The sequence below is a fragment of the Amphibalanus amphitrite genome, unplaced genomic scaffold, assembly GCF_019059575.1.
Source record: "Amphibalanus amphitrite isolate SeventyFive unplaced genomic scaffold, NRLGWU_Aamphi_draft 000868F_arrow, whole genome shotgun sequence".
In the NCBI taxonomy this organism is placed as follows: domain Eukaryota; kingdom Metazoa; phylum Arthropoda; class Thecostraca; order Balanomorpha; family Balanidae; genus Amphibalanus; species Amphibalanus amphitrite.
In genome coordinates, this window is record NW_024882362.1 from 119941 (window position 1) to 142637 (window position 22697).

General features: G+C 52.8%; 1 protein-coding gene across 1 annotated transcript; it reads left to right on the forward strand.

The window, feature by feature from the left end:
- Positions 1-114: 114 nt before the first annotated feature.
- On the forward strand, positions 115-16816 carry LOC122367415 (heat shock 70 kDa protein 12A-like). The gene is made up of 12 exons (XM_043340459.1): positions 115-810; positions 1595-1770; positions 2114-2335; positions 2903-3089; positions 3662-3790; positions 3990-4201; positions 12549-12668; positions 12969-13103; positions 14087-14219; positions 14712-14887; positions 16238-16330; positions 16629-16816. The coding sequence occupies exons 1-12, from the start codon at positions 510-512 to the stop codon at positions 16725-16727; spliced, it is 1983 nt and encodes a 660-aa protein (XP_043196394.1). The 5' UTR covers positions 115-509; the 3' UTR covers positions 16728-16816.
- Positions 16817-22697: the final 5881 nt, after the last annotated feature.

Here is a 22697-nt window from a genome sequence, read left to right on the forward strand (position 1 = left end):
CCGAGTCCGTGCTGCGCGAGCTCGACCGCACCCTGGACGGCGCCGGCGCCGGCGCTCAGCACGGCTTCAGCTCAGAGTTTGCCGCCCAGATGGCCCGCGAGCGTGGCGCCGGCGGCGACTCGGGCACCGACAGCGGCCGGGGCCGCAGCGCCGAGCCGGCCAGCCCCGGCCGCTGCGAGGCGCGCACTCCTGAGAGCGGCGCGCGCAGCCCGGACAGCGAGCCACTGAGCGTGGGCAGCGGCTGCCGCAGCCCGGAGCCGCCGCCGCTCAGCCCCGCGCACTGCCAGGAGGACGCGCCGCGGCCGGCGCAGAGTCCGAGCCGCCCTCCCCGACGGAGTCCGGCGCGCCGCCCGACGAGTCCGCCGTCCCACCCCGTCAGCCCAGACAGCTCCGACCCGTCCCACCGGCCCGCCGCCCAGCCGAGTCCCCCGGCGCACCCCAGCTCCCCGGCGCACCCGGCCGCCGCGCGGCGCGTCAGCAACACGGAGAACTTCAACCTGGTGGAGGAGATGACGGACGGCGGCCGGAGTGTGCTGGCGCGCCCCGACGACTTCGAGAGCCTCTCGTCGGGCGGCTACGACATGGCCGAGGTGGGCGTCACGCGGTTCCCGACGCCGAGCACGCCGCGCACCACGCCGGCCGCCAGTCCGGCGCCGCGCGGCGAGTCGCCCCTGTACGCGGCGCCCGAGCGGCCCCGGCGGCCCGAGCACGCCGTCGTAGTGGCCATCGACTTCGGCACCACCTACAGCGGCTACGCCTTCAGCTTCGTCAGCAGCCCGGGCGCCATCCACGTCATGAGGAGGGCTGCAGGTGGGTCCACGTCATGCGGAGGGCCGTAGGTGGGTCCACGTAAAACACCACGCTAAAAATGGCGCAATATCGTGTAGTTCCATAGAACACAGATCAACTATCAATTTCCAAATTAATCACTTTTTAGTTTTTACCAAGATGTTAGGCGCAGCGGCCTGGCAGCGACGGAGTAGGTCAGGGCGGGGGAGGGGGGGGGGGCACACGCGCGCGGAGACTGGGGCGCGCGTGCTCCTCCTGTAGGGCGCGCGTGCTCCTCCTGGCACCGTTACCTCGTGACCGCCTCAGTCGGACGGCGAGGGGCGCCGCGACTGTGTGCGTACGGAGCTCTGCACGTGCGGAACGGTCGCGGCCGGCCGCTCCTCGGCTCCGGCCGGCACTGGGGAGGGACAGGGACAGCGTACGGGCGCTCGATAGCGTGAAGGAGCGCTGCTCGAATATCGCCCTGACCTGTAACATCCAGAATCATAAATAAACAGAAATCCTAAGAAATCTTGTCACCTTCTTCTTGACCGTATGGTTCCTGAGCATAGGAAGATCATTGACGACATTTGCTAGGCATTTGAAGCATGTTTCCTGTACCTAGAGTTACTTCGCTTTGAGCAGTAATGCGATCAGAAAATGAGTTGTTGGTCACAAAAGATGAGGCAAAGCAGCTTTGGCATTTTACTTCTCTAATATATCGTAATTCGCGATGCTAGCCTACCATTGAGCACTCAGCCGTTCCCAGCGACCCCGCCGGGAGGTCCCTCCCCCCAGGCGGTGACGGTCCCGGCCCGCTCCCCAGGCGGTGACCCGGGCCTCAACAATCAGAAGACGCCGACGGCGCTGCTGCTCAGCCCGGAGGCCGAGTTTAGCGCGTTCGGGTTTGCCGCCAGGGACGCCTACCACGACCTGGAGCCGCGCCAGGCCGCCGAGTGGCTCTACTTCGACAAGTTCAAACTGTCCCTGCACACGGACGCCGTACGTGACCGGTGGTGACGGGTGGTGGTGACGGGTGACGGGTGGTGGTGACGCCGTACGTGACGGGTGGTGACGGGTGGCGGCACCATGCGTGAGGGGTGGGTCGGGGTTGCCAGAGGTTGGTATGAATAGGGATCAGGTTTAATGCTCGGTACAAACGCCTGCATAGATGATCGTCTTCATAAAACTCACAAACGCGAATAGAGATACCTGGAAAACAATGAAATGTAAACAAAACCATGGTCCCTATCAGAGAAGTGCGTAGAATCGTCATTTCAACGGTTTGCAAAGTCTCCAGAATACGAAAATGTGTCTGACCGCTGTGCCTCCGCTGAATACGCAGAGTCTGGGCGTGGACACCTACATCCCGGCGGCCAACGGCCAGTGCATCTCGGCGCTGCTCGTGTTCGCGCACGCGCTGTCGTTCTTCCGGCGGCAGGCGCTCGACGAGCTCGACGACCTGCTCGGCTACGAGATGCCTGCAGGGCAGATTCGCTGGGTCATCACCGTGCCGGCCATCTGGCGACAGCACGCCAAACAGTTCATGAGGCAGGCCGCCTACAAGGTGAGACAATTTCCCCAAACAGTTCATGGGGCGGGCGGCCAACGAGCCTCACTATTGTACCGTGGCTGAGATAACTCCCGTGAATTGATCAACCCTTCCCCGTCCGATCCGCCTGACGTGCCTCATTGGTCCCTCTCCTTCCGTCTTCCCTGTTCTGTTGTTCCGTGAAGGATACACACGATGCGCCTCACCCGCTCGTCGGTCGCCGTGCCGTCGCCGGCACTGCAGAGACCGTGCCGACGCGGCGGACCGTAGCGCGCCTGTCGCGCTCGGCTGGAGACCCTAATCACAGCCCGCCCGGCGGAGGAGTACGGGTGTGGGTGTGGAGGCCAACCGCAGCGCCAGCCACCCCGAACCGAGACAGCCTCCGCGGCACGACGGAATGGTGCCGTCCCTCGGCACCGGCACCGACACGGCACAGACACGGGACCGACACGGCAGACACAGACACACCTTTGATAGGTACAGAGAAACCCTTAACAAACCGCTCCCCCTTTCCCTTCCCCAGGCGGGTCTGTGCTCGGAGGACCTACTGACCTCCCCTGACCTCCCCCACCCCTCCCCCAGGCGGGCCTGTGCTCGGAGGGCCGCCGCGAGGACCTGCTGATTGCCCTGGAGCCCGAGGTGGCCTCCGTCTACTGCCACAGTCTGCGGCTGCATGAGCTGGTGCACGAGGGCGCCGACCGGGTGTCCGTGTACGTGCCGTCGCGCGGCGAGGAGGCGCGCACCGGCGCCGCCGTCCAAATGGTCAGAGGTCAGTGACGGAGGGGGTGGTCAGAGAGGAACGCCGCCGTCCAGATGGTCAGAGGTCAGTGACGGAGGGGGAGAGGTCAGTGACGGAGGGGGAGAGGTCAGTGACGGAGGGGGAGAGGTCAGAGGTCAGTGACAAAGGGGGATGGTGAGAGGTCAGAGGTCAGAGGTCAGTGACGGAGGGGAGAGGTCAGTGCGAGGGGGTCACAGGGTTGATGTCGTGGTTAGAAGGGAACGCCGCCGTCCAGATGGTCAGAGGTCAGTGCGAGGCTGTTTGCCTACAACTGTCTTTGTAAAAATGAATGACTTACGCACGAAAGATGAAATGGCACCAACTTCACGGGACGACGCCAGTAGTGCTTTTAAGCTCAAACCAGCATTGTTACCTTTTGTATCCAGTTACTGCAATAAAATTCGGTTTGATCATGGTAGGTAACCACCTAATACGATTATAAAATACGTATTTCGCAATCGGTGCAAGTGTGTCCAGCGTTGGATAAGGAGTATACCCGGTGGCCCAGCAGCCCGGCCCTCTCTCTGACCTCGGTGTCGTACCCCTGCCGTGTGCTGCTGCAGGCACGCGCTACCTGGTGGTCGACTGCGGCGGCGGCACCGTGGACATCACCGTGCACGAGGTGCTGGACTCGGAACACCGACGGCTCAAGGAGGTCTACAAGGCCAGCGGCGGGCCCTACGGCAGCGTCGGTCAGTGTCACTCAGTTCGCCCTCCCACCCGTCCGGAGGCGATTGCGCACACTCAACCCAGTACACATCTCCTCTCGGAAATCAGACGCATGTTTTTGTATGATAGCTGTATTATGATCGATGAATGTACACTGGAATAGGAATAAAAGCATTTCCGATAACAATCTATATGTATATGTAGTCGCACTTCTACCGGCAGGCGTGGACATGCAGTTTGAGTCGCTGCTGGGCGACATATTCGGCGCCGAGTTTGTCTCCGGGTTCCGGTCGCGCCGGCCGGCCGCCTGGATCGACCTCATGGTGGCGTTCGAGGCCCGGAAGCGGGCTGCCTCGCCCGACAAGGCGTCGCCGCTCAACGTGGCGCTACCGTTCGCCTTCATCAGCGAATTTAAAAAAGTCCGCGGCAAAAAGGTGAGCCGACGAGGGAGGGAGGGAGGGAGAGGGAGAGGGAGAGGGAGAGGGAGAGGGAGAGAGAGAGAGAGAGAGGGGAGAGAGAGAGAGAGTCCTTTACTCCTCGTCTGCTCTCACGTAATTCATTTACAGATCCAAAGCAAATATAAGGATGCATATTGTTTAGGTACAACAAATCAAATGCTAAATGCTGCTTGATCTAATAAGGTACCTGGGGCATTCCACGATAGATCGTACCAGGCCCGTCACCCTCATCTCTCAGATTTTAATGAAAATCGGTCCTAGGGGTAATCATAGACCCCAAAGACGCCTGGCGAAATATCAGACTTCTCAGATCAAAACTTTTTGAGTTATATTGCATTACATTTTTTAACTTCGGTTTGTAACAGTGAGTTTGATGGCCTATAACTCAAGAACGGGTTAAGCAACCAACAAAAAGTAAACAACACTAAGCTTGCGATGAATCAAAAATTAATATTACTTTTTAAAAATTCCAAAGAAAAAATTTCATTGTTGAGAAAAAACCTTAATAATTTTTAATTTGCCTCTAATGACTTTTGGGACCAAAATTTTTCACATTTTTATTTTTTCAAAATTAACTTCATGTCATTGCAAATCGACATGCAAAAAATTAGAAAGGTGTTCTTTCTATAAGTTCCTCATTTTCCCGCAAACAAAATGGGTTTCGGAGGGGTTGATACGACCCCAGCACGCCGTTTCGCTTCTTATAGAGCTAGAGCCTCGCGGAAAAAACGAGCGTGTGTGCCGTTACAAGTCGCAGCGATTGGTACCCGATTTTAAGGTCTCAGGTTAACCGGTAGCGTCTGAGGTCAGGTCAAGTGACTGAAGTTACGGGTTCGGTTTTTAGTAAATAACTTCGCAAAAAAATGGCCGCAGAGCCGCGATTTTGGCATCATTGTGTTCGCCTAGCTCACGTGCATCGAATGGTATACTTTTTGCTAGGGTGAGGTCAACTTAAGTAGTTGACCTCGGGTCAAGGTCAGGTCAGAGCCCCTCAGGTCACGAAGCTGGGCAAAGGGTATCATATGGCATATCATTCGATTCGGAAGGTCTTCCCGAGTCCATTGGTGGCTTTCCCGACTCTCTAGCTCCATTTGATCGGGAGTTATTGACGAAAAACTAGTACGACCCTAATGACGTCATAAATGACGTCACGCAAGGTTAACAATGCAAAAGTGAAGCATCGGTCTTTGCAAGGAGTGCATGAAATCACGATAACGTGTACGTGAGATAGTTTTAGATTTCAGAAAACCAACGTTGCTGGCGCCCGACACGGGCGGAATGAACATGTATTGTTCAAAACAATAAACATAATGCACTTGTCTGGAGCGTCGCCGACTACACGCCGCAGTAACACACCATAATCCTCTCTGCACACATCTCTACCTCTCAGTCTCCTTCCTCTAGCACGCGCCCAGACTGACCCGGCGAGCGGTCGGGTCACCGCCGCTCGCCGGGCCAGCGCCGCCCGTGGCGGGCGCCGCAACTACGGTTTCAGAAAACCAACGTTGCTGGCGCCCGACACGGGCGGAATGAACATGTATTGTTCAAAACAATAAACATAATGCACACCCTTAGCGAGATTTCACTGTAGCATGCTATCGGTAAACGAATCGTGAACCTTGTTGTGGACATAATGGTCCATAAACACAGAGCGAGTCTTCCAACGGCCGAGTCTCTGCACGTCGTCGGCCTTAAATCCACGGCGCACGGCCTCCGTCGCCCCCGTCGGCCGAAAGTCCTTGGGCCGATGGCCTGGCGACAGACCAAACTTCTCGGCCGCTACGATAGCGTCCCCTAGCACGCCCGCCACGGCACTGGCGGATACGGCGCCAAACGGTCGCACCAGACTGAGGAAAAGCGGCCGCGTTCGCGGGCAGCGCACCGCCGCCGTACGAGCAATATACACACGCAACGCCTCCACGGGATCCACCTGAGCGTCAGAACACGCCGGCAGCGTGACTTCGAATCCAGTTCTCTGCGTGTCATTTTTCACACCGAAGAAACACACAGTCGCAGCACCGTCAGAACTAAAGCTCACATGATCAGTCGACATGACAAACCGAGATGCGACACCCGATTCCTGATCGAAAGACGTCGCTTTAGGAGCCACATCCGACGGGCGTAGCATCAAAACAATGGCCAACAGCGTGATAGTTTTCATGCGCAGTTGCTTCAGCGTCAACTCATCATTACACGGCCACGAGCGGAACAGGCGAGTGAACGCGGACACATCCATGACACGGGATCGACTCATTGGCACCTCTGTTCCACACTTGACGAGCGCTTGGCACAGCCGGGAAATATATGAGTCTGATAGCAAGTTTGTTTCACCACATGCCTCATAAACTGCTCCTAACGCTGCGGATATGCATCGCAATGTGGAATGCGGCCTATCTGAAGACTTGCACCGCGACAGCAGAAAATCGGCCAAAATCGCCGTATCCTCCGGGGGAAATCGGACAGCACGATTGACACAAAAATCATGACAGTCTTGAATATAGCGATTATACGTGAGCTGCGTGGAATCTGCCAGGCATAGTGTCACTAAACTAGTAGCGGTTTGCGACCAGCCACGCGCGCTCAGTTGCGTGCGCCACAAATCCGCCAGGCGTACAGCCTCCAGCGCGGGTTCCTGTGTGGTTCGATCGTCTCGTAGCCCGGCAGCAGCGGCACGCATGCTCGGGCTACCGGCGGCAGCCGCAGTGGCGGGGCGATGCTCATGCGTCTCAGCCTGTCCATCCAGGGCTGCGCCGGCCAGAACGGTGCTATCAGTGTCGCCACGGCTCGATACGCTTCGATCGTGTCCAGAACGCGCGGTAACAGTCTGAAAGGCGGGTTTACGAAATTGTTGTGCTCGGCCCAGTCCGGCTGACCCAGCGCATCTACCCCTGCTGTCCCCGGGTCTGAGAACCGACTGTTGTACACGGGTAGGAGCGCCGTCGTACAAGTTGCGAAACGATCGATGGAATGGGGCCCAAACATCCGATCGAGCTGCCGGAAAACCTCTGGGTGTAAGTACCACTCGTGACGGAGCGGCAGCCGGGATAGTGCGTCCGGCTGCACGTTCGACTCGCCGCTGATGTGATGTGCCGTCAGCATCACTGTGAAAATAATACGGAGAATTGGCCCAGCCGAACGGCAAACGATTCCAGACGAACCAGCGCCCTCCGTACGCGAAGCCGAGGTACTTTCTAAACGACGGATGAACGGGAAAATGGTAGAACCCATCTTTTAGATCTATAGTAACTGCGCACTCGTTATCTCGCATAACTTCGGCAAGCACAGACACGTTCTCAGAAGAAAAATGCGGGACATCACAATGCGCATTAATATATCTCAGATCACATATCAGACGATGCTTACCATTCTTTTTCGGAACAACTTTCAGCGCTGAGACACACAACGGCACATCATGAACCTCCGACACAACACCTTTTTGCACCAAATCGGACAGTTCAGCATCGAGAAACCTACGCTGAGCACTATCAAATGAGGGATTCTGAAACAATCGCGGCTCTGGCTCGGACGAGAACGGAATACGCACACCATTTGCAATCCAGTCTATCACTACACTGTTAGCGCCGATGCGCTCCCACGCTGCTACGTTGAGCCCCATTGTTCACACGCGTAGAACAGACTCCGGTCAGTTATCATATGTCACTCCCGAGCCCCTCCCGGGCTGACCTCGTCCACGAGACAGGTCGAGGTCAAACCGGTCACGTGGCTGACCCCAGTCCGCCGGCTGGAACCCTGGACCGCCACCCCGCCGGGGGCCGTACTGGAAGCCGCGGCCGGGCCCGCGGGCGCCTCGCCACGCCGGGAAAGATCCCCGGCCACGTGATCCACTGACCTGGTGAGATTGCCGAGCCCCGGCGATGGTCACGGCTCGCTGAAGGTTCTCGAGGGAGTTCGGCGTGAAAGCTGCCGGATTTTGCTGTAGCGTAGAAAACAGCTTTGCCGTCCCGTCGTCGAACTGGGCTGATACCAGAAGTTGCGTGTACTCCTCCTGCAGGTAACGCAGGTGTGCCAGGCTGACAGCCGATACCTGGTTGAGCGCCGCGTCCTCCGGATCGCAGGCGGACAGGAGCTTGAGTACCGTCTCCTGATAGCGCGCCGACTTCTGTATGATGTTGAATCTCGGCAGGTCTGCCCTGCTGATGCCCGCACGACTGTCGCCAACCAACAGGTCTGGCGGTAGCTTCACCTTGGCGACGCTGTCGCGAATGGCCCGAAATTCGGCCTGCACTTCGCTGAATGAACCCAGCACGGCACTTGGCATCACTTGATGCTGCTGCTCGTCAGGGACGACCTGTCGACGACCGACATTGTCGTCTTTATCGCTTTGCTCTGTGCACTGAGAAGCACTTAGCTGTTTCGAGATCTTCTCGACGAGACCCTCGAGCCGGTCAAACCTCTCTGTGATAGAGGCCACCTGACACTTGAGCTCCTCCACTTCCGCCATCCGCACGGATTGGCTCGTAGCCGCCTCGAATACCGGCGGCTACTCACTGCTCACTGCGGACGTGACTCGGCGGAGCACGCGCCCAGACTGACCCGGCGAGCGGTCGGGTCACCGCCGCTCGCCGGGCCAGCGCCGCCCGTGGCGGGCGCCGCAACTACGGTTATTCTCGGCGCCAAAATAACGTTTTTTTATATTTCCCCATTGATTTATAACAGTGATGTCACGTGACCGACCTGACCTCATGTAACCTTAAAAAATTCCCAGATATACAGGTTGTGAAACCTCTGGAGGACACCATGTATGCGTCCTGTAACTTTCATCTCGGACAGCTATGGTCATTGGCGTCCAAAACAATGTCAGAACCAAACAACCTTTTTCACCCTCGCGCTTATAAGAAAGAGGGTTGGATGAACCCTCTTTTCACTTTTTCAGATGACTCAGACTTCAATTGAAATTTCAGTAACCCGTGATGTCATTAGGCAGCTTTACCACGCCATTTGTAAGCTCCCCTCCCGAAATCACTATTGGAAACCGTTATCGTGACGTAAAATAAATACATTTATAGAAAGAACACCTTCCTAATTTTTTTGCATATTTCTTAACAATGAGCCAAATATTTTTTTAAAGAAATAAAAATTAAAAAAAAAATTGGTCCCAAAGTCCAAAAAATACAAATGTAAGAAAACTCGATATATCATATATCAAAAAAAGCGTATTTTTTGAAATTTCAAAAATGCATATTAATCTCTGTTTCATTGCCAGTTCAATGTTATATAACATTTGGCATTTGAATAATCCGTCTTAGAGTTACAGCCCGCCGAACTTAGCGTTGCAAAGCAAGATCCAAAAAATGTTATACACTATAACTCAAAAAATACTTATCTGATAAGCCTGAAATTGTTACAGGTGGATTCAGAGCCCCTGATTACCCCTGAGACCAATTCTCGTCAAATTCCGAGAGATGAGGGTGTCAAATTGGAAAAAAGTGGTACGATCTATCGTGGAATGCCCCACCTAATCAAAACATCAATTTCGAGTTAGAATAAACAATGGCAGTCTACGGTCAATTCATATGATAAATAGGTACAAATACCATAGAATGTTTATAAAGCATGATTAATCATAAATTCAATGTTCAACAAATTGTTCGGTTGCCAACCAACTACAAACCACGCAACAACTCGATTGATTATCGGTATAGCATACCTAATACCTACCTAAATCGAGCACTGTACAAATTTCGAGTGGAAATGAAAAATAGCAACGATCAACCATTTACGAGCTGCTCACAACTTCTCTCCCAATGCTTTCGGCGAACGGCCAAGAATTCTTTCATTTTTCGTGAAATAGTCGTCGCGGTCGTGACGAACCGTAAAAGTCTCGCGGTGGACACCGACCGGTCTGCGAAATGCCAAGACCGTGGAAGAAAGATCCCGAATCGGTCCGCGACATAGGATGATTAGCATATTCGCACACATTTGTGTACCGAAATTCGGCAGTGTAACGATAGCAAAGGTATAGGTGAATTCCTGACCATATGCCCGACTAGGCCGTGTTACACTGCCGAATTTTGGCCACGACCCTGTCGCCGAATCATGTCGTGTAGGAAATCGGCGAACAGTTCACCGACAGAGACGAACAGTTCGCCGACAGAGCCCGATTTTCAGAAAACGGGTAGGGGGCCCCCCTGATCGTGCGCGGGTCGAAGCTGATCCATGATTCGGCGAACATCGCGAATGAATGGCGAATCTGTTGCGAATAGTCGGCGATACCTTGGCAACAAGTCGGCGCACGCAGCGACATGTCGGCGGCGACTCGGCGACTGTTTGGCGATCATGTTCGTTTTTTATAAATTCGGCGAACGGCCACGAAATTTTCATTTTTCATGAAATATTCGTGGCGGTCGTGACGAACCGTAAAAGTCGCGCGGTGGACACCGACTGGTCTGCGAAATGCCAAGACCGTGGAAGAAAGATCCCGAATCGGTCCGCGACATAGGATGACTTGCATATTCGTGCACATTCGTGTACCAAAATTCGGCAGTGTAAAGGCCGTGTTACACTGCCGAATTTTGGCCACGACCCTGTCGCCGAATCACGTCGTGTAGGAAATCGGCGAACAGTTCACCGACAGAGGCGAACAGTTCGCCGACAGAGCCCGATTTGCAGACAACGGGTGGGGGCCCCCCTAATCGTGCGCGGGTCGAAGCTGATCCATGATTCGGCGAACATCGCGAATGAATGGCGAATCTGTTGCGAATAGTCGGCGATACCTTGGCAACAAGTCGGCGCACGTAGCGACATGTCGGCGGTGACTCGGCGAGTGTTTGGCGATCATGTTCGTTTATTATATGTTCGGCGAACGGCCACGAAATTTTCATTTTTCATGAAATTTTCGTGGCGGTCGTGACGAACCGTAAAAGTCGCGCGGTGGGCACCGACTGGTCTGCGAAATGCCAAGACCGTGGAAGAAAGATGCCGAATCGGTCCGCGACATAGGATGACTTGCATATTCGTGCACATTCGTGTACCAAAATTCGGCAGTGTAACAAGGGCTTAACAAGGGCTTAAAGCCCTTGTTACACTGCCGAATTTTAATACACGAATGTGCACGAATATGCAAGTCATCCTATGTCGCGGACCGATTCGGAATCTTTCTTCCACGGTCTTGGCATTTCGCAGACCAGTCTGTGTCCACCGCGCGACTTTTACGGTTCATCACGACCGCCACGAATATTTCATGAAAAAGGAAAATTTCGTGGCCGTTCGCCGAACTTATAATAAACGAACATGATCGCCAAACAGTCGCCAAGTCGCCGCCGACATGTCGCTGCGTGCGCCGACTTGTTGCCAAGGTATCGCCGACTATTCGCCACAGATTCGCCATCCATTCGCGATGTTCGCCGAATCATGGATCAGCTTCAGCCCTTGTTACACTGCCGAATTTTGGTACACGAATGTGCACGAATATGCAAGTCATCCTATGTCGCGGACCGATTCGGGATCTTTCTTCCACGGTCTTGGCATTTCGCAGACCAGTCGGTGCCCACCGCGCGACTTTTACGGTTCGTCACGACCGCCACGAATATTTCATGAAAAATGAAAATTTCGTGGCCGTTCGCCGAACTTATAATAAACGAACATGATCGCCAAACAGTCGCCGAGTCGCCGCCGACATGTCGCTGCGTGCGCCGACTTGTTGCCAAGGTGTCGCCGACTATTCGCAACAGATTCGCTATTCATTCGCGATGTTCGCCGAATCATGGATCAGCTTCGACCCGCGCACGATTAGGGGGGCCCCCCACCCGTTGTCTGCAAATCGGGCTCTGTCGGCGAACTGTTCGCCTCTGTCGGTGAACTGTTCGCCGATTTCCTACACGACGTGATTCGGCGACAGGGTCGTGGCCAAAATTCGGCAGTGTAACACGGCCTTTCGACACGCGCACGCTTAAGGGGGGGCCCCCACCCGTTTTCTGCAAATCGGGCTCTGTCGGCGAAGCGTTCGCCTCTGTCGGCGAACTGTTCGCCGCTTTACTACACGACGTGATTTGGCGACAGGGTCGTGCCCAAAATTCGGCAGTACACGGCCTTAAGGTCGCACAAGTGCATTGCGGCACAGCCTACATTCAGGCGTAGTCACTAGTGCCATCTAGTGGCAGATCTTGACACCAAGTCCCTAACCATCTGCATTCTGCGATCTACCGATAGCAAAACAACGGAGATGAACGTTGTTGTTGTGAAATATATGTAGACACAGTATCTCTCGATAGTAATTGATGTATTTAGTTGAGTTTAGGCACGATAGCTGCTGAAGCTAGGGCCGGTCGTGAGTGCCGCGCCGACCCGTGCTGCTGACCGCCAGGTGGAGCAGGCGGTGAAAAACTACCGGGGCGGTCAGGTGCGCTACACGGATGGCATGCTGCGACTCGACTCGGAGCTGATGCAGCACCTGTTCGCGCCGACGCTCGACAAAATCACAGAGGTCAGTGTATAGGGTCACCCGAGACTTACCGAGCCCGTATCAGAAGCATTCCGTAAACACGATAAGTCGTAAAAAGACCCGAAACTTCTTCAGCAAGACGCATTTTTTTAAAACCAATTTCGCTATTACATAAAACTATTGAAGAATAATTTGAATGATCACTATGGTAAGCAACGGATAATTAACGTTATACTCATACAAATCGAGTAGCTTCGACAGCCTTTTTGAACACGTCTAAGTTTTAATGACCAGGCGTGAAAAGGGAATCCGGCTTCTGACATGACCGCTGTCTCACCACAGCAAGTGGAAAGTCTGTTCGACATGGTGTCCAACATGCAGTACCTCTTCCTGGTGGGTGGATTCTCAGAGTCCAAGCTGCTGCAGGAGCGGATGAAGAGGACGTTCTCGGACAGAATCAAAGTGGTGATACCCCAGGTAAGACTCAGGTGTCAAAGTGGTGATACCCCAAGTATGACCACTCAGGAACACACCAGTGCTTTACCGAATTGGCTTTGAAGCTGCATAACACGAGTTCGTACCTACATAAGTTGGATTCAATTCCGAAGACTCTTCGATATGTTGCGCTGAGCCGGTGATCCTGCATTGTCTACTGTAACCTTTCGTTATGGTATCTCGCTGTGACCCCCAGAATGGCCTGCCTTTTGCCTTTTGTCTGCCTATTGTTGTGACCTCCCTGCTATGTTGTGACCTCCCCGCTGTGTTGCACTCCTCATGAAGTCAGCCTGGCCGTTCAGTGTCTGTGGTGACCTCCCCGCTGTGTTGTGACCTCGTCGCTGTGCCGCACCCCTCAGGAGGTCAGCCTGGCTGTGCAGTGTCTGTTGTGACCTCGTCGCTGTGTCGCACCCCTCAGGAGGTCAGCCTGGCTGTGCAGTGTCTGTTGTGACCTCCTCGCTGTGCCGCACCCCTCAGGAGGTCAGCCTGGCTGTGCAGTGTCTGTTGTGACCTCGTCGCTGTGCCGCACCCCTCAGGAGGTCAGCCTGGCTGTGCAGTGTCTGTTGTGACCTCGTCGCTGTGCCGCACCCCTCAGGAGGTCAGCCTGGCTGTGCAGTGTCTGTTGTGACCTCGTCGCTGTGCCGCACCCCTCAGGAGGTCAGCCTGGCTGTGCAGTGTCTGTTGTGACCTCCTCGCTGTGCCGTACCCCTCAGGAGGTCAGCCTGGCTGTGCAGTGTCTGTGGTGACCTCCTCGCTGTGCCGCACCCCTCAGGAGGTCAGCCTGGTCATGCAGTGTCTGTGGTGACCTCCCTGCTGTTGTGCCCTCCTCAGGAGGTCAGCCTGGTCATGCAGTGTCTGTTGTGACCCCCTCCCTGCTGTGTTGCGCCCCTCAAGAGGTCAGCCTGGCCATCCTGCGCGGCGCGGTGCTGTTCCCGTTGTGACCTCCAGAATGACCTTTGTCTCAGGAGGTCAGCCTGGCCATCCTCCGCGGCGCAGTGCTGTTCGGCCTGGACCCGAGCGTCATCCAGGTGCGCCGCTGCACCATGACCTACGGCGTCGGCGTGCTCAACAAGTTCATGCGCGGCATCCATCCACAGGGTAAGCAGCAAACACCGGTCGACACGCGAGACGTCCGCAACGGTTGCTGCAGCCCGTGTTGTAGTCGGCGGTTCGTAAGCTGGTGAAATAATGCGGTTGCTCTTCGGCCTAAAATGCTTATGGTGAATGACGATGCTCACTGATTATGACATTAATGGCGTAAAACAGACGCCAAGAATTACACATTTCTTGGCATTTACATTTCTAGAAACACTTTCAAGATGACGTGCGAATCCATAGCCCGTCAGTATTCTTCACATTGCTGTTGAACTTTTTTTTTTGTCGCATAGACTATGACATGCTGTTACTGGTTCTTAGTCAGTGAGCCAGGTGAACTACTTAGCCTGTGGTTTTTACGGTTAACAACCCTGTTTCTTCACATTCCTGAACAGGGACGCTGCTGGTCCCGGACGGCCGTGCGTGTGTTATACCCTTCCTGTCCATACCCGCAGGGAAGCTCCTGGTGATATATCCCCCTGTCCATACTCGCAGGAAAGCTGCTGGTTCGGGACGGCCGCGAGTGGTGTGCCGACATTTTCGACAAGTTCGTGACGGCCGACCAGTCGGTGGGGGTGGGCGAGACGCTACTGAGGCGCTACACGCCGGCCCGGGCCGACCAGACCACCATCGTGCTCCACCTCTACTGCTCACACAAGGAGAAGGTCATGGTGAGTGTACCACCTCTACTGCTCGCACAAGGAAAAGGTCATGGTGAGTGTACCACCTCTTCTGCTCGCACAAGGAGAAGGTCATGGTGAGTGTCCCACCTCTACTGCTCACACAAGGAGAAGGTCATGGTGAGTGTACCACCTCTACTGCTCACACAAGGAGAAGGTCATGGTGAGTGTACCACCTCTTCTGCTCGCACAAGGAGAAGGTCATGGTGAGTGTCCCACCTCTACTGCTCACACAAGGAGAAGGTCATGGTGAGTGTACCACCTCTACTGCTCACACAAGGAGAAGGTCATGGTGAGTGTACCACCTCTACTGCTCGCACAAGGAAAAGGTCATGGTGAGTGTACCACCTCTTCTGCTCGCACAAGGAGAAGGTCATGGTGAGTGTCCCACCTCTACTGCTCGCACAAGGAGAAGGTCATGGTGAGTGTACCACCTCTACTGCTCGCACAAGGAGAAGGTCATGGTGAGTGTACCACCTCTACTGCTCGCACAAGGAGAAGGTCATGGTGAGTGTCCCACCTCTACTGCTCACACAAGGAGAAGGTCATGGTGACTGAGTGTACCACCTCTACTGCTCACACAAGGAGAAGGCCATGGTGAGTGTCCCACCTCTACTGCTCGCACAAGGAGAAGGTCATGGTGAGTGTACCACCTCTACTGCTCGCACAAGGAGAAGGTCATGGTGAGTGTCCCACCTCTACTGCTCGCACAAGGAGAAGGTCATGGTGAGTGTCCCACCTCTACTGCTCGCACAAGGAGAAGGTCATGGTGAGTGTCCCACCTCTACTGCTCACACAAGGAGAAGGTCATGGTGAGTGTACCACCTCTACTGCTCACACAAGGAGAAGGTCATGGTGAGTGTCCCACCTCTACTGCTCGCACAAGGAGAAGGTCATGGTGAGTGTACCACCTCTAACAGGAGAAAGTCATGGTTAGGGCTCCACCTCTACTGCTCGCACGGTGAGTGTACCACCTCTAACAGGAGAAAGTCATGGTGAGCGTACAGCCGCTAACAGGAAAAGGTCATGGTGCCCCACCTCTAACAGAAGGCCAATAGTGCTCCACGTCTACTGCCTGATGACTTCTACGGATCAATAGAGTGCAACAGCTGTTTAAAGTATTGTACGCTAGAATCGTCTCAGGCCTCCAACATAAGCAGTGCCGTTTAGTGCTGTCCTTACTGGCAACCAGTACGATGGATACACTGGCCCCGAAATGCATCGATTATCATGTATGGTAGCCAGGGTTCAACTCTTCACGATGCTTATAAAGCGCCGCGGGGCTCTGAGAGACAAACAGTGCACGTTTTTAGTGACACCGAGTGTGTGTGCTGTTTACAGTTTGTGACGGATGACGGGGTGGAGAAGTGCGGCACGCTGAAACTGATCTTAGAGGGCACCGCGCCGAGCCCAGCAAAACGGAGAGAAATTCAGGTCAGTGTCAAAATGAGCCGCCGTGGCACAGAACAACGGAATGTCTCCCCAAATATTTAGCTTTCTCTCTTAATGCTTGCTTTGAGGTGACTGGTCAGTGCTCAATTCCAATGTTTACAAGGTTCTCAGTCCCGTGAAAAAAATGATAATCCACCCATATCGCGATCATATATGAGCCGGCAGGGGCCCTCCTACTAAACCCTACGGCCTACCTGCCTGCACTCACGGTGACCACGGTGACAATAAATACCTGCACTGACGACTGGCGCCGTTCCTCGGCACGTGTTTCCTCGGCCAGGTGCGGATGCGGTTCGGTGACACGGAAATCCTGGCGTCGGCCGTGGACCTGGTGTCCCAGCGCTCTGTGACGGCGCACATCAACTTCCTGAACCTGTGAGCGGCCCTCACACACACAGAGGAGCCTCTGTCGGACGGTGCTGCCCTCTGCAGTCGGACCGCGCCTGCTGCCATCTGTCGCCGGTGCCGTCAAACAACCTTCATCGAAACATTGCTCGTGCCCCTAAGAGTGTATTATGAGGCAAATACTGCATCAAACTACGTGGTCATCTGCTGCGTTTATCACACATGCTGCATCGTTGTGTGTGTATTTGTGTGCTTGTTTCGTGCGTTGTTTCAATGTCTGTTTTAATTAAGACGTGAAGTGCTTATATCATGATATTGATATTGTGCAGAGCTTGACGCCGCATAGTATTATTCAATTAGGTATGCAACATGCATAGAGGCTTTAATGAAACCATCGATTGACACCTTACTGACATTTTCGTCGAAATATGAGCCACAACTTTTGTGACGTTGTGAGATAATAATTGACAAAAATCCCAAGTTGATGCACAGCTCTCACAGCATTGGACGGCTGGTCAGCCATGTGTTTTGGGGGATCATGACTAATTGACAAAGACACTCCAGTAAAATGACCCAAGGGAAATAAGAAGAAGTTTCGTGCATACACTTCTACAATGTTTTTAACAGTCTATAGACTTATGCATCAACACAGATCAATTATTGTAATGTTGGCAACCAACCCTCAATGCTGAAAGCTGTACAGTATGTCTAAAAAGAATGTACCGTCGCCACTACGTGGCGCTGGTGTCGCGAGCCGGTAGTTGGCTCAATCCGCACCAGACCACACATTCCCAAGCGTTAGGTGACAGCTGCGCAGCGGCCGGTAGTAGCGTAAGCCCGAACCTTCGTGACACGACCCCGGGGGGGGGGGGAGAGAGAGGGAGGGGAGCGGGCGGGGCAGCGCGTGCAGGGAGGGGTGCTCCGGCAAGCTGGCAGTTGTCGCGGCCAAAGGTCAAGGGGTCACACACCAAGCGAACGGACGCTGATGTGGGTTCGTGGGGATCGTGAACTTGTGTGTGGTAGGTGCGTCTTGCGATGCACGGGTGATACGCCATGGGTCTAAGCCAAATGATTCGGGGGAGAGCTGAAGAAAAATACCTGGTCAACTACGGCGAATAATGGTACTGAAAAATGGAAAGTATGGGTCAATGCAAGCCTTCATGACTATAAACTTTTCTGAGGGCGCAAAGGCCAGCATTGAATAACGACATCCGGATCGAAATTAGCAATGATTTATAATTACATGCCGAAGTAATAACGCTGCAAAACCCACCTAGTAAATTGTCAAGTCGGATTCATACCGACTTGAATTAAACTATCCTAAATTAAATTGTATATAAAATCTCTATGCTTTGACCAGCTTCGTGACCTGACGGGCTGTGACCTGACCTTGACCCGAGGTTAACACCTTAACTTGATCTTACCCGAAGAAAAAGTATACCATTCGACACGCCTGAGCTAGACAAACACGATGCTGCTAAAATCGCGGATCTGCGATCATGTTTAGCGAAGTTATTTACCAACAACCGAACCTGTGCCTTGGGCCACTTGACCTAACCTCAGAAGTCATCGGCTGATCCTAGTCCTTAAAATCGGAGACCAATCGCTGCATTTCGTAACGACGCGCACGATCGTTTCTTTCGTGAGGCTCTAGCTCATTAAGGGGCGAATCGGCAAAGGGGGTTGTTCCCTCACTTCCAACCCCCCAATGCCCCCTCGGTATTCAGAAAACCTGAAGGTCCGGTGAGGGTTAAAACGTTGCTCCTGAACGAGGAAGAAATGTAAAAGTCAAAGCTCTATAGACGTCCTGTAAAATTGGCCATAATAAATAAATTGGTTAGAGATAATATGCTTTTTAAACGACTTCCTCATATAAAATCGGGTGCTGGGACCAATCTTATAAACGCTTTAGAATGGACAGGGCGTCACTGGCTAAAGTTTGGGTGCAGGAAACGGCTATTAACCCGCGCACCGACGGGGGTCTGCGCCAACTTCGCACCGACGGGGGGGGGGGCGGATGACCGCCCCCCCCTGAGATCTCGAGAACGAAGCAAGATAGCGACAAGCGGTAAACGGCATCGGATACGCACGGTCAAGATCTACAATTTTTACTAAGGTCATTTACAGGTCAGGTCAAAGATGACGTCACAGGGGTCGAAAAAGTCAAAATGGCGGCGCTAGATATGGAGAGAGTTTTTCTCGAATAACTTTCGAATTAGTCAAGATAGGAACAAACTAAGGGCATCATCGTGATCCTCTCGTCAATCCGCATCGAATGATATATATGTTGACCTCGAAAGGTCAAGGTCAAAGGTTGACCTCAGGTCACGTGACCTCGAGGTCATCATGTATATCATTCGATGCGTCTTGACGAGCTGAACACAATGAGACCATCCACGCGGCTGTATCTTGTTTCTGTACGGAGTTATTGGCCAAAAACCTTTGGTGACCTTTGATGACGTCACATGACCTCACAGCTGCCCAACAGCAAAACAGACCTCAAGGTAGTGAAGGTTGGTCATATATGAAGTCATGTATGGTATATGGGGCCATTCCGACCCGTTTTAGTGGTAAAAACAGGGAGTTGATTTTTTCCCCATTGACTTATAATGGGGAGGTCGCGAAATTGACCTGACCTTAGGTCACCGATATCAAAATTCCGAGATATACAAATTGTAGCTACTAATGACCTAATAACATCCTGAGACTTTCAAAGGCCTCCGACATCTACTGTAGCTCTGGCACGGTGACAAAGTTGCAAAAAAGTGACTTGAGGTTGGGTCATTCAAAGTGACCTGGTGACCTGACCTTGAAAGGTAGGAGGTTCAAACTTGCACACCATGTGTAAAATTGATGAGGTTATAGTCATACCAAATTTCGCGGCGCTACGCGCCGCGGTTTTTCCGCTATTGGCGAAAAACCTCAGGGGGGGGCGGATATCCGCCCCCCCCGTCGGTGCGCGGGTTAAATGCAAAATGGTTTTCATGCATTTCAGTCAATTGTATATTGACGGTCCCAGTGGCCGAGCTAAAAACGTTTGGTAGTGTTTTGCATCTTTTACGCCCTAAGAAACTACACCATCTATTGAAGTGGGCGGGCTTATTTGAATGGGAGGGCGCATTATGCGTCAATCGTGTGCTTTCGTTTGCTTTGGACTGTATTTTACGACATCCACTGCTGGTATCACTATTAATATTATCTAATGCCGTGAATACGACAGCATTCCATTTATAAGATTGGGCCAATGGAGTCGCGCCCTGCGAGCTCGGTTTTCCGCTCGGCCGCTACGGGCCGAGGAAGTCGGTCTTCGCCTGAGGGCAGGACGGAGGTCAGCGAGGGAGCGCGGGGTCAGCCAGGTATCGCCCAGTCCCGAGCGGATGCCGCTCCCTCCCCTCTCTTTCCCTCTTCTCCCCTCCCCACCTCTGTATAGATGGGGAGGGACCGAACTGCCAATGACATGCGAGCGGTCAAGGCCGCTCGCGCGGCAGCGACCCTGGCGGCCGGGTGCCGCAACTGGGATTCAGCCAAGTTACCGATTCGCCTTCTGTGGGAGAGCCAAACCAGGGGACATACTTTTTAGACATACTGTACCCAACGTAAAGCATGTATCATGTATCATGCCTTGTATCATGTGCATTTAGAAATTGTACCTTTTGTGCTTACGTAGTGATATATTTCTATTGTTTACGAAAGACGTAAGAGAAATAAAGCCAAACATACCAAAGATCGACGGCTCCATAGAGAGACATGACCGCAACTGGTTCGCTATTATGAGAAATTCTAAACCACTTCACACCGTGTAACAATACGCAGTTAACAGGTCATTTAAGACGCACTGGCGAAGCGTTCAGGAGTATAGAAATGCAGCAACTTAACCCGCGCCCTGGTGGGGTCTGTTTATAACGCGACCTGGTGGGGGGGGGGCTATTTTTTGCCCCCCCTCGTATCTCCGAAACTACTGGACGGATCTGCAAAATTCAAACGGCGTTCGAAAGGCCTGTCAAATTTGTCGAAGGAAACCAAATTTCATTGACCTCGGGGTCACCGATGACGTCACAGGTCAGGTCAAAGATGAAATGTTTCACCGTTCACGGGGCTTCTAGGGAATGCGCTATAACACCGAGGAAAACGCATTTTGTCGAGAATCAGCGGTAGGGCGTCAGTTGCCTAGTAGATATGTTGCTATTAGAGGTCACTGGCAATACCAGGTCAGGTCACAGGTCAGGTCACCAAGGGTCACAGGTCAGGTCACATGAGCCCAACTTTACTAAGGTTGTGTGATACATGTTTTATGGCCAATTTTTCATTTCCAACTCAATGGTGTTGGTTATAAGACTATCAGGTACGGCTTAGGTCAGTTTCTGGTGAAGTTCAGGTCAACGTCAGGTCAAGGTCAGGCCAAAAAAGGTCAAATTTTAAAGTTGATAGTTTTGCATAAAATGGGTATTGATTCGATGCAGCTCGTCACGGGGAGTCTAATGGTGGTCTTTGTTTTGCGCTACGGGGTCTAGAATTGCTAAAAATTGAGTTTGAAAATTTGACGTCATCAATTTTGAACAGTTTTTTTCGCTATAACTTCGCCAAAAAAAGAGGTATCAATCTCAAATTTGGTATGTGGATGGAAGGCGGTAAGGACTATCACATATATTCCGGTTTTTGCGAAATTCAAAAAAACTTTTTGGATTTTTCGATTATTATATCCAAAAAATCTACTTTTTGATTTTTTGGGGTCAAAATCCAAAAATTTCAAAAATCCGAGATAGCAGTTTTGTAGCCCTGTCCAATCTACAGCTTTTATGTTCTTATCATTTTTCTGTATTTGCAAATCTATAGGCCTGACAGCTCTTCCCGCGAAACCCTTTTTTGGGTCGAAAACGGCAGAACATGACGTCACTCTGACGTCATTTCCGGCCAACCTATCATAGCCTTTGGAAAAATTTTTGGTCACAATGTGTAAAATTGATGTCCGGGAGGGTACTGAAAGTTTGGTGACGATCGGCGCAGCGGTTCTGGAGATATATCGAAAAGTCTGGAGGGGGGGGCAAAAAATAGCCCCCCCCCCCACCAGGGCGCGGGTTAAAGTCAGGCCTCAGCTCAAAGCAAAAGCATATTGCTTCCATAAAAGAAAGTATTCAATGCATGTGTGTCATTGGACTTGGGTTCATAGACCTCATCTGCTCACTACATATTAGCCGTTTTGGCGACGGGTTATCGAGTGAATGCACCTAACTTGACCAAATCTGCACCAAATGTGAGCCAAATGTTATAAGAAGTTTTATTCTTTTCAAATATTTTATCCTTTCAATGTCTTTCTTTTTTAAGTTATCGTTATCGTTATCGTGTTATCGAAGTGACTGATTCGGTTATCGAGTTATCGTTATCGAAGTCCGGGTCAAGTTACGAGTGCCCACCACTGTAAAAGCCGACACATGAGGATACGGGTCATTGTCCTGGAACCGAAGAGCAGCGTCGCGTAGGCGGTAGATATTTGACACTTTCACAGCGGCCGCCTCTGGAACGGCCCCACTACTCACCTCACCGGTATTAGCTGCGTGTAGATTGCAAATGGCCTTCATACCATGGTTTAGTGCGCATAGTGAGACTTTGAGAATTTTCGATTACATAACAGCCATAAGAAATTATTGCAATGCGAAATTATTCGCCATGTGGTACCGGAACCTGACTATATCAGCTCATGCAAAGCCAGTGCGGTGAGAAGGCCAATAAACGCGAATGCCCACGTGATCGATTTCGTGACAGACGGACGGCAGAGGCGTGACCCACTCGTTCGGTAACGTCACGTGACGTCTTTAGCACGATCCAGCGGTGGAAGTTATGTAACATTTGTCCTAATCTCCCGGCGCGATATCTGCCCACAATGCCGGGATATCCCCACCAAAACTTAGGAAAAAAAGAAACGCGCACTTCGGGGAAACCTAGACAGGGGAATTCTCTCTCGCGTCTCTGGATTACTGGGCGGTACCGTAACCCGCGACACAATGCA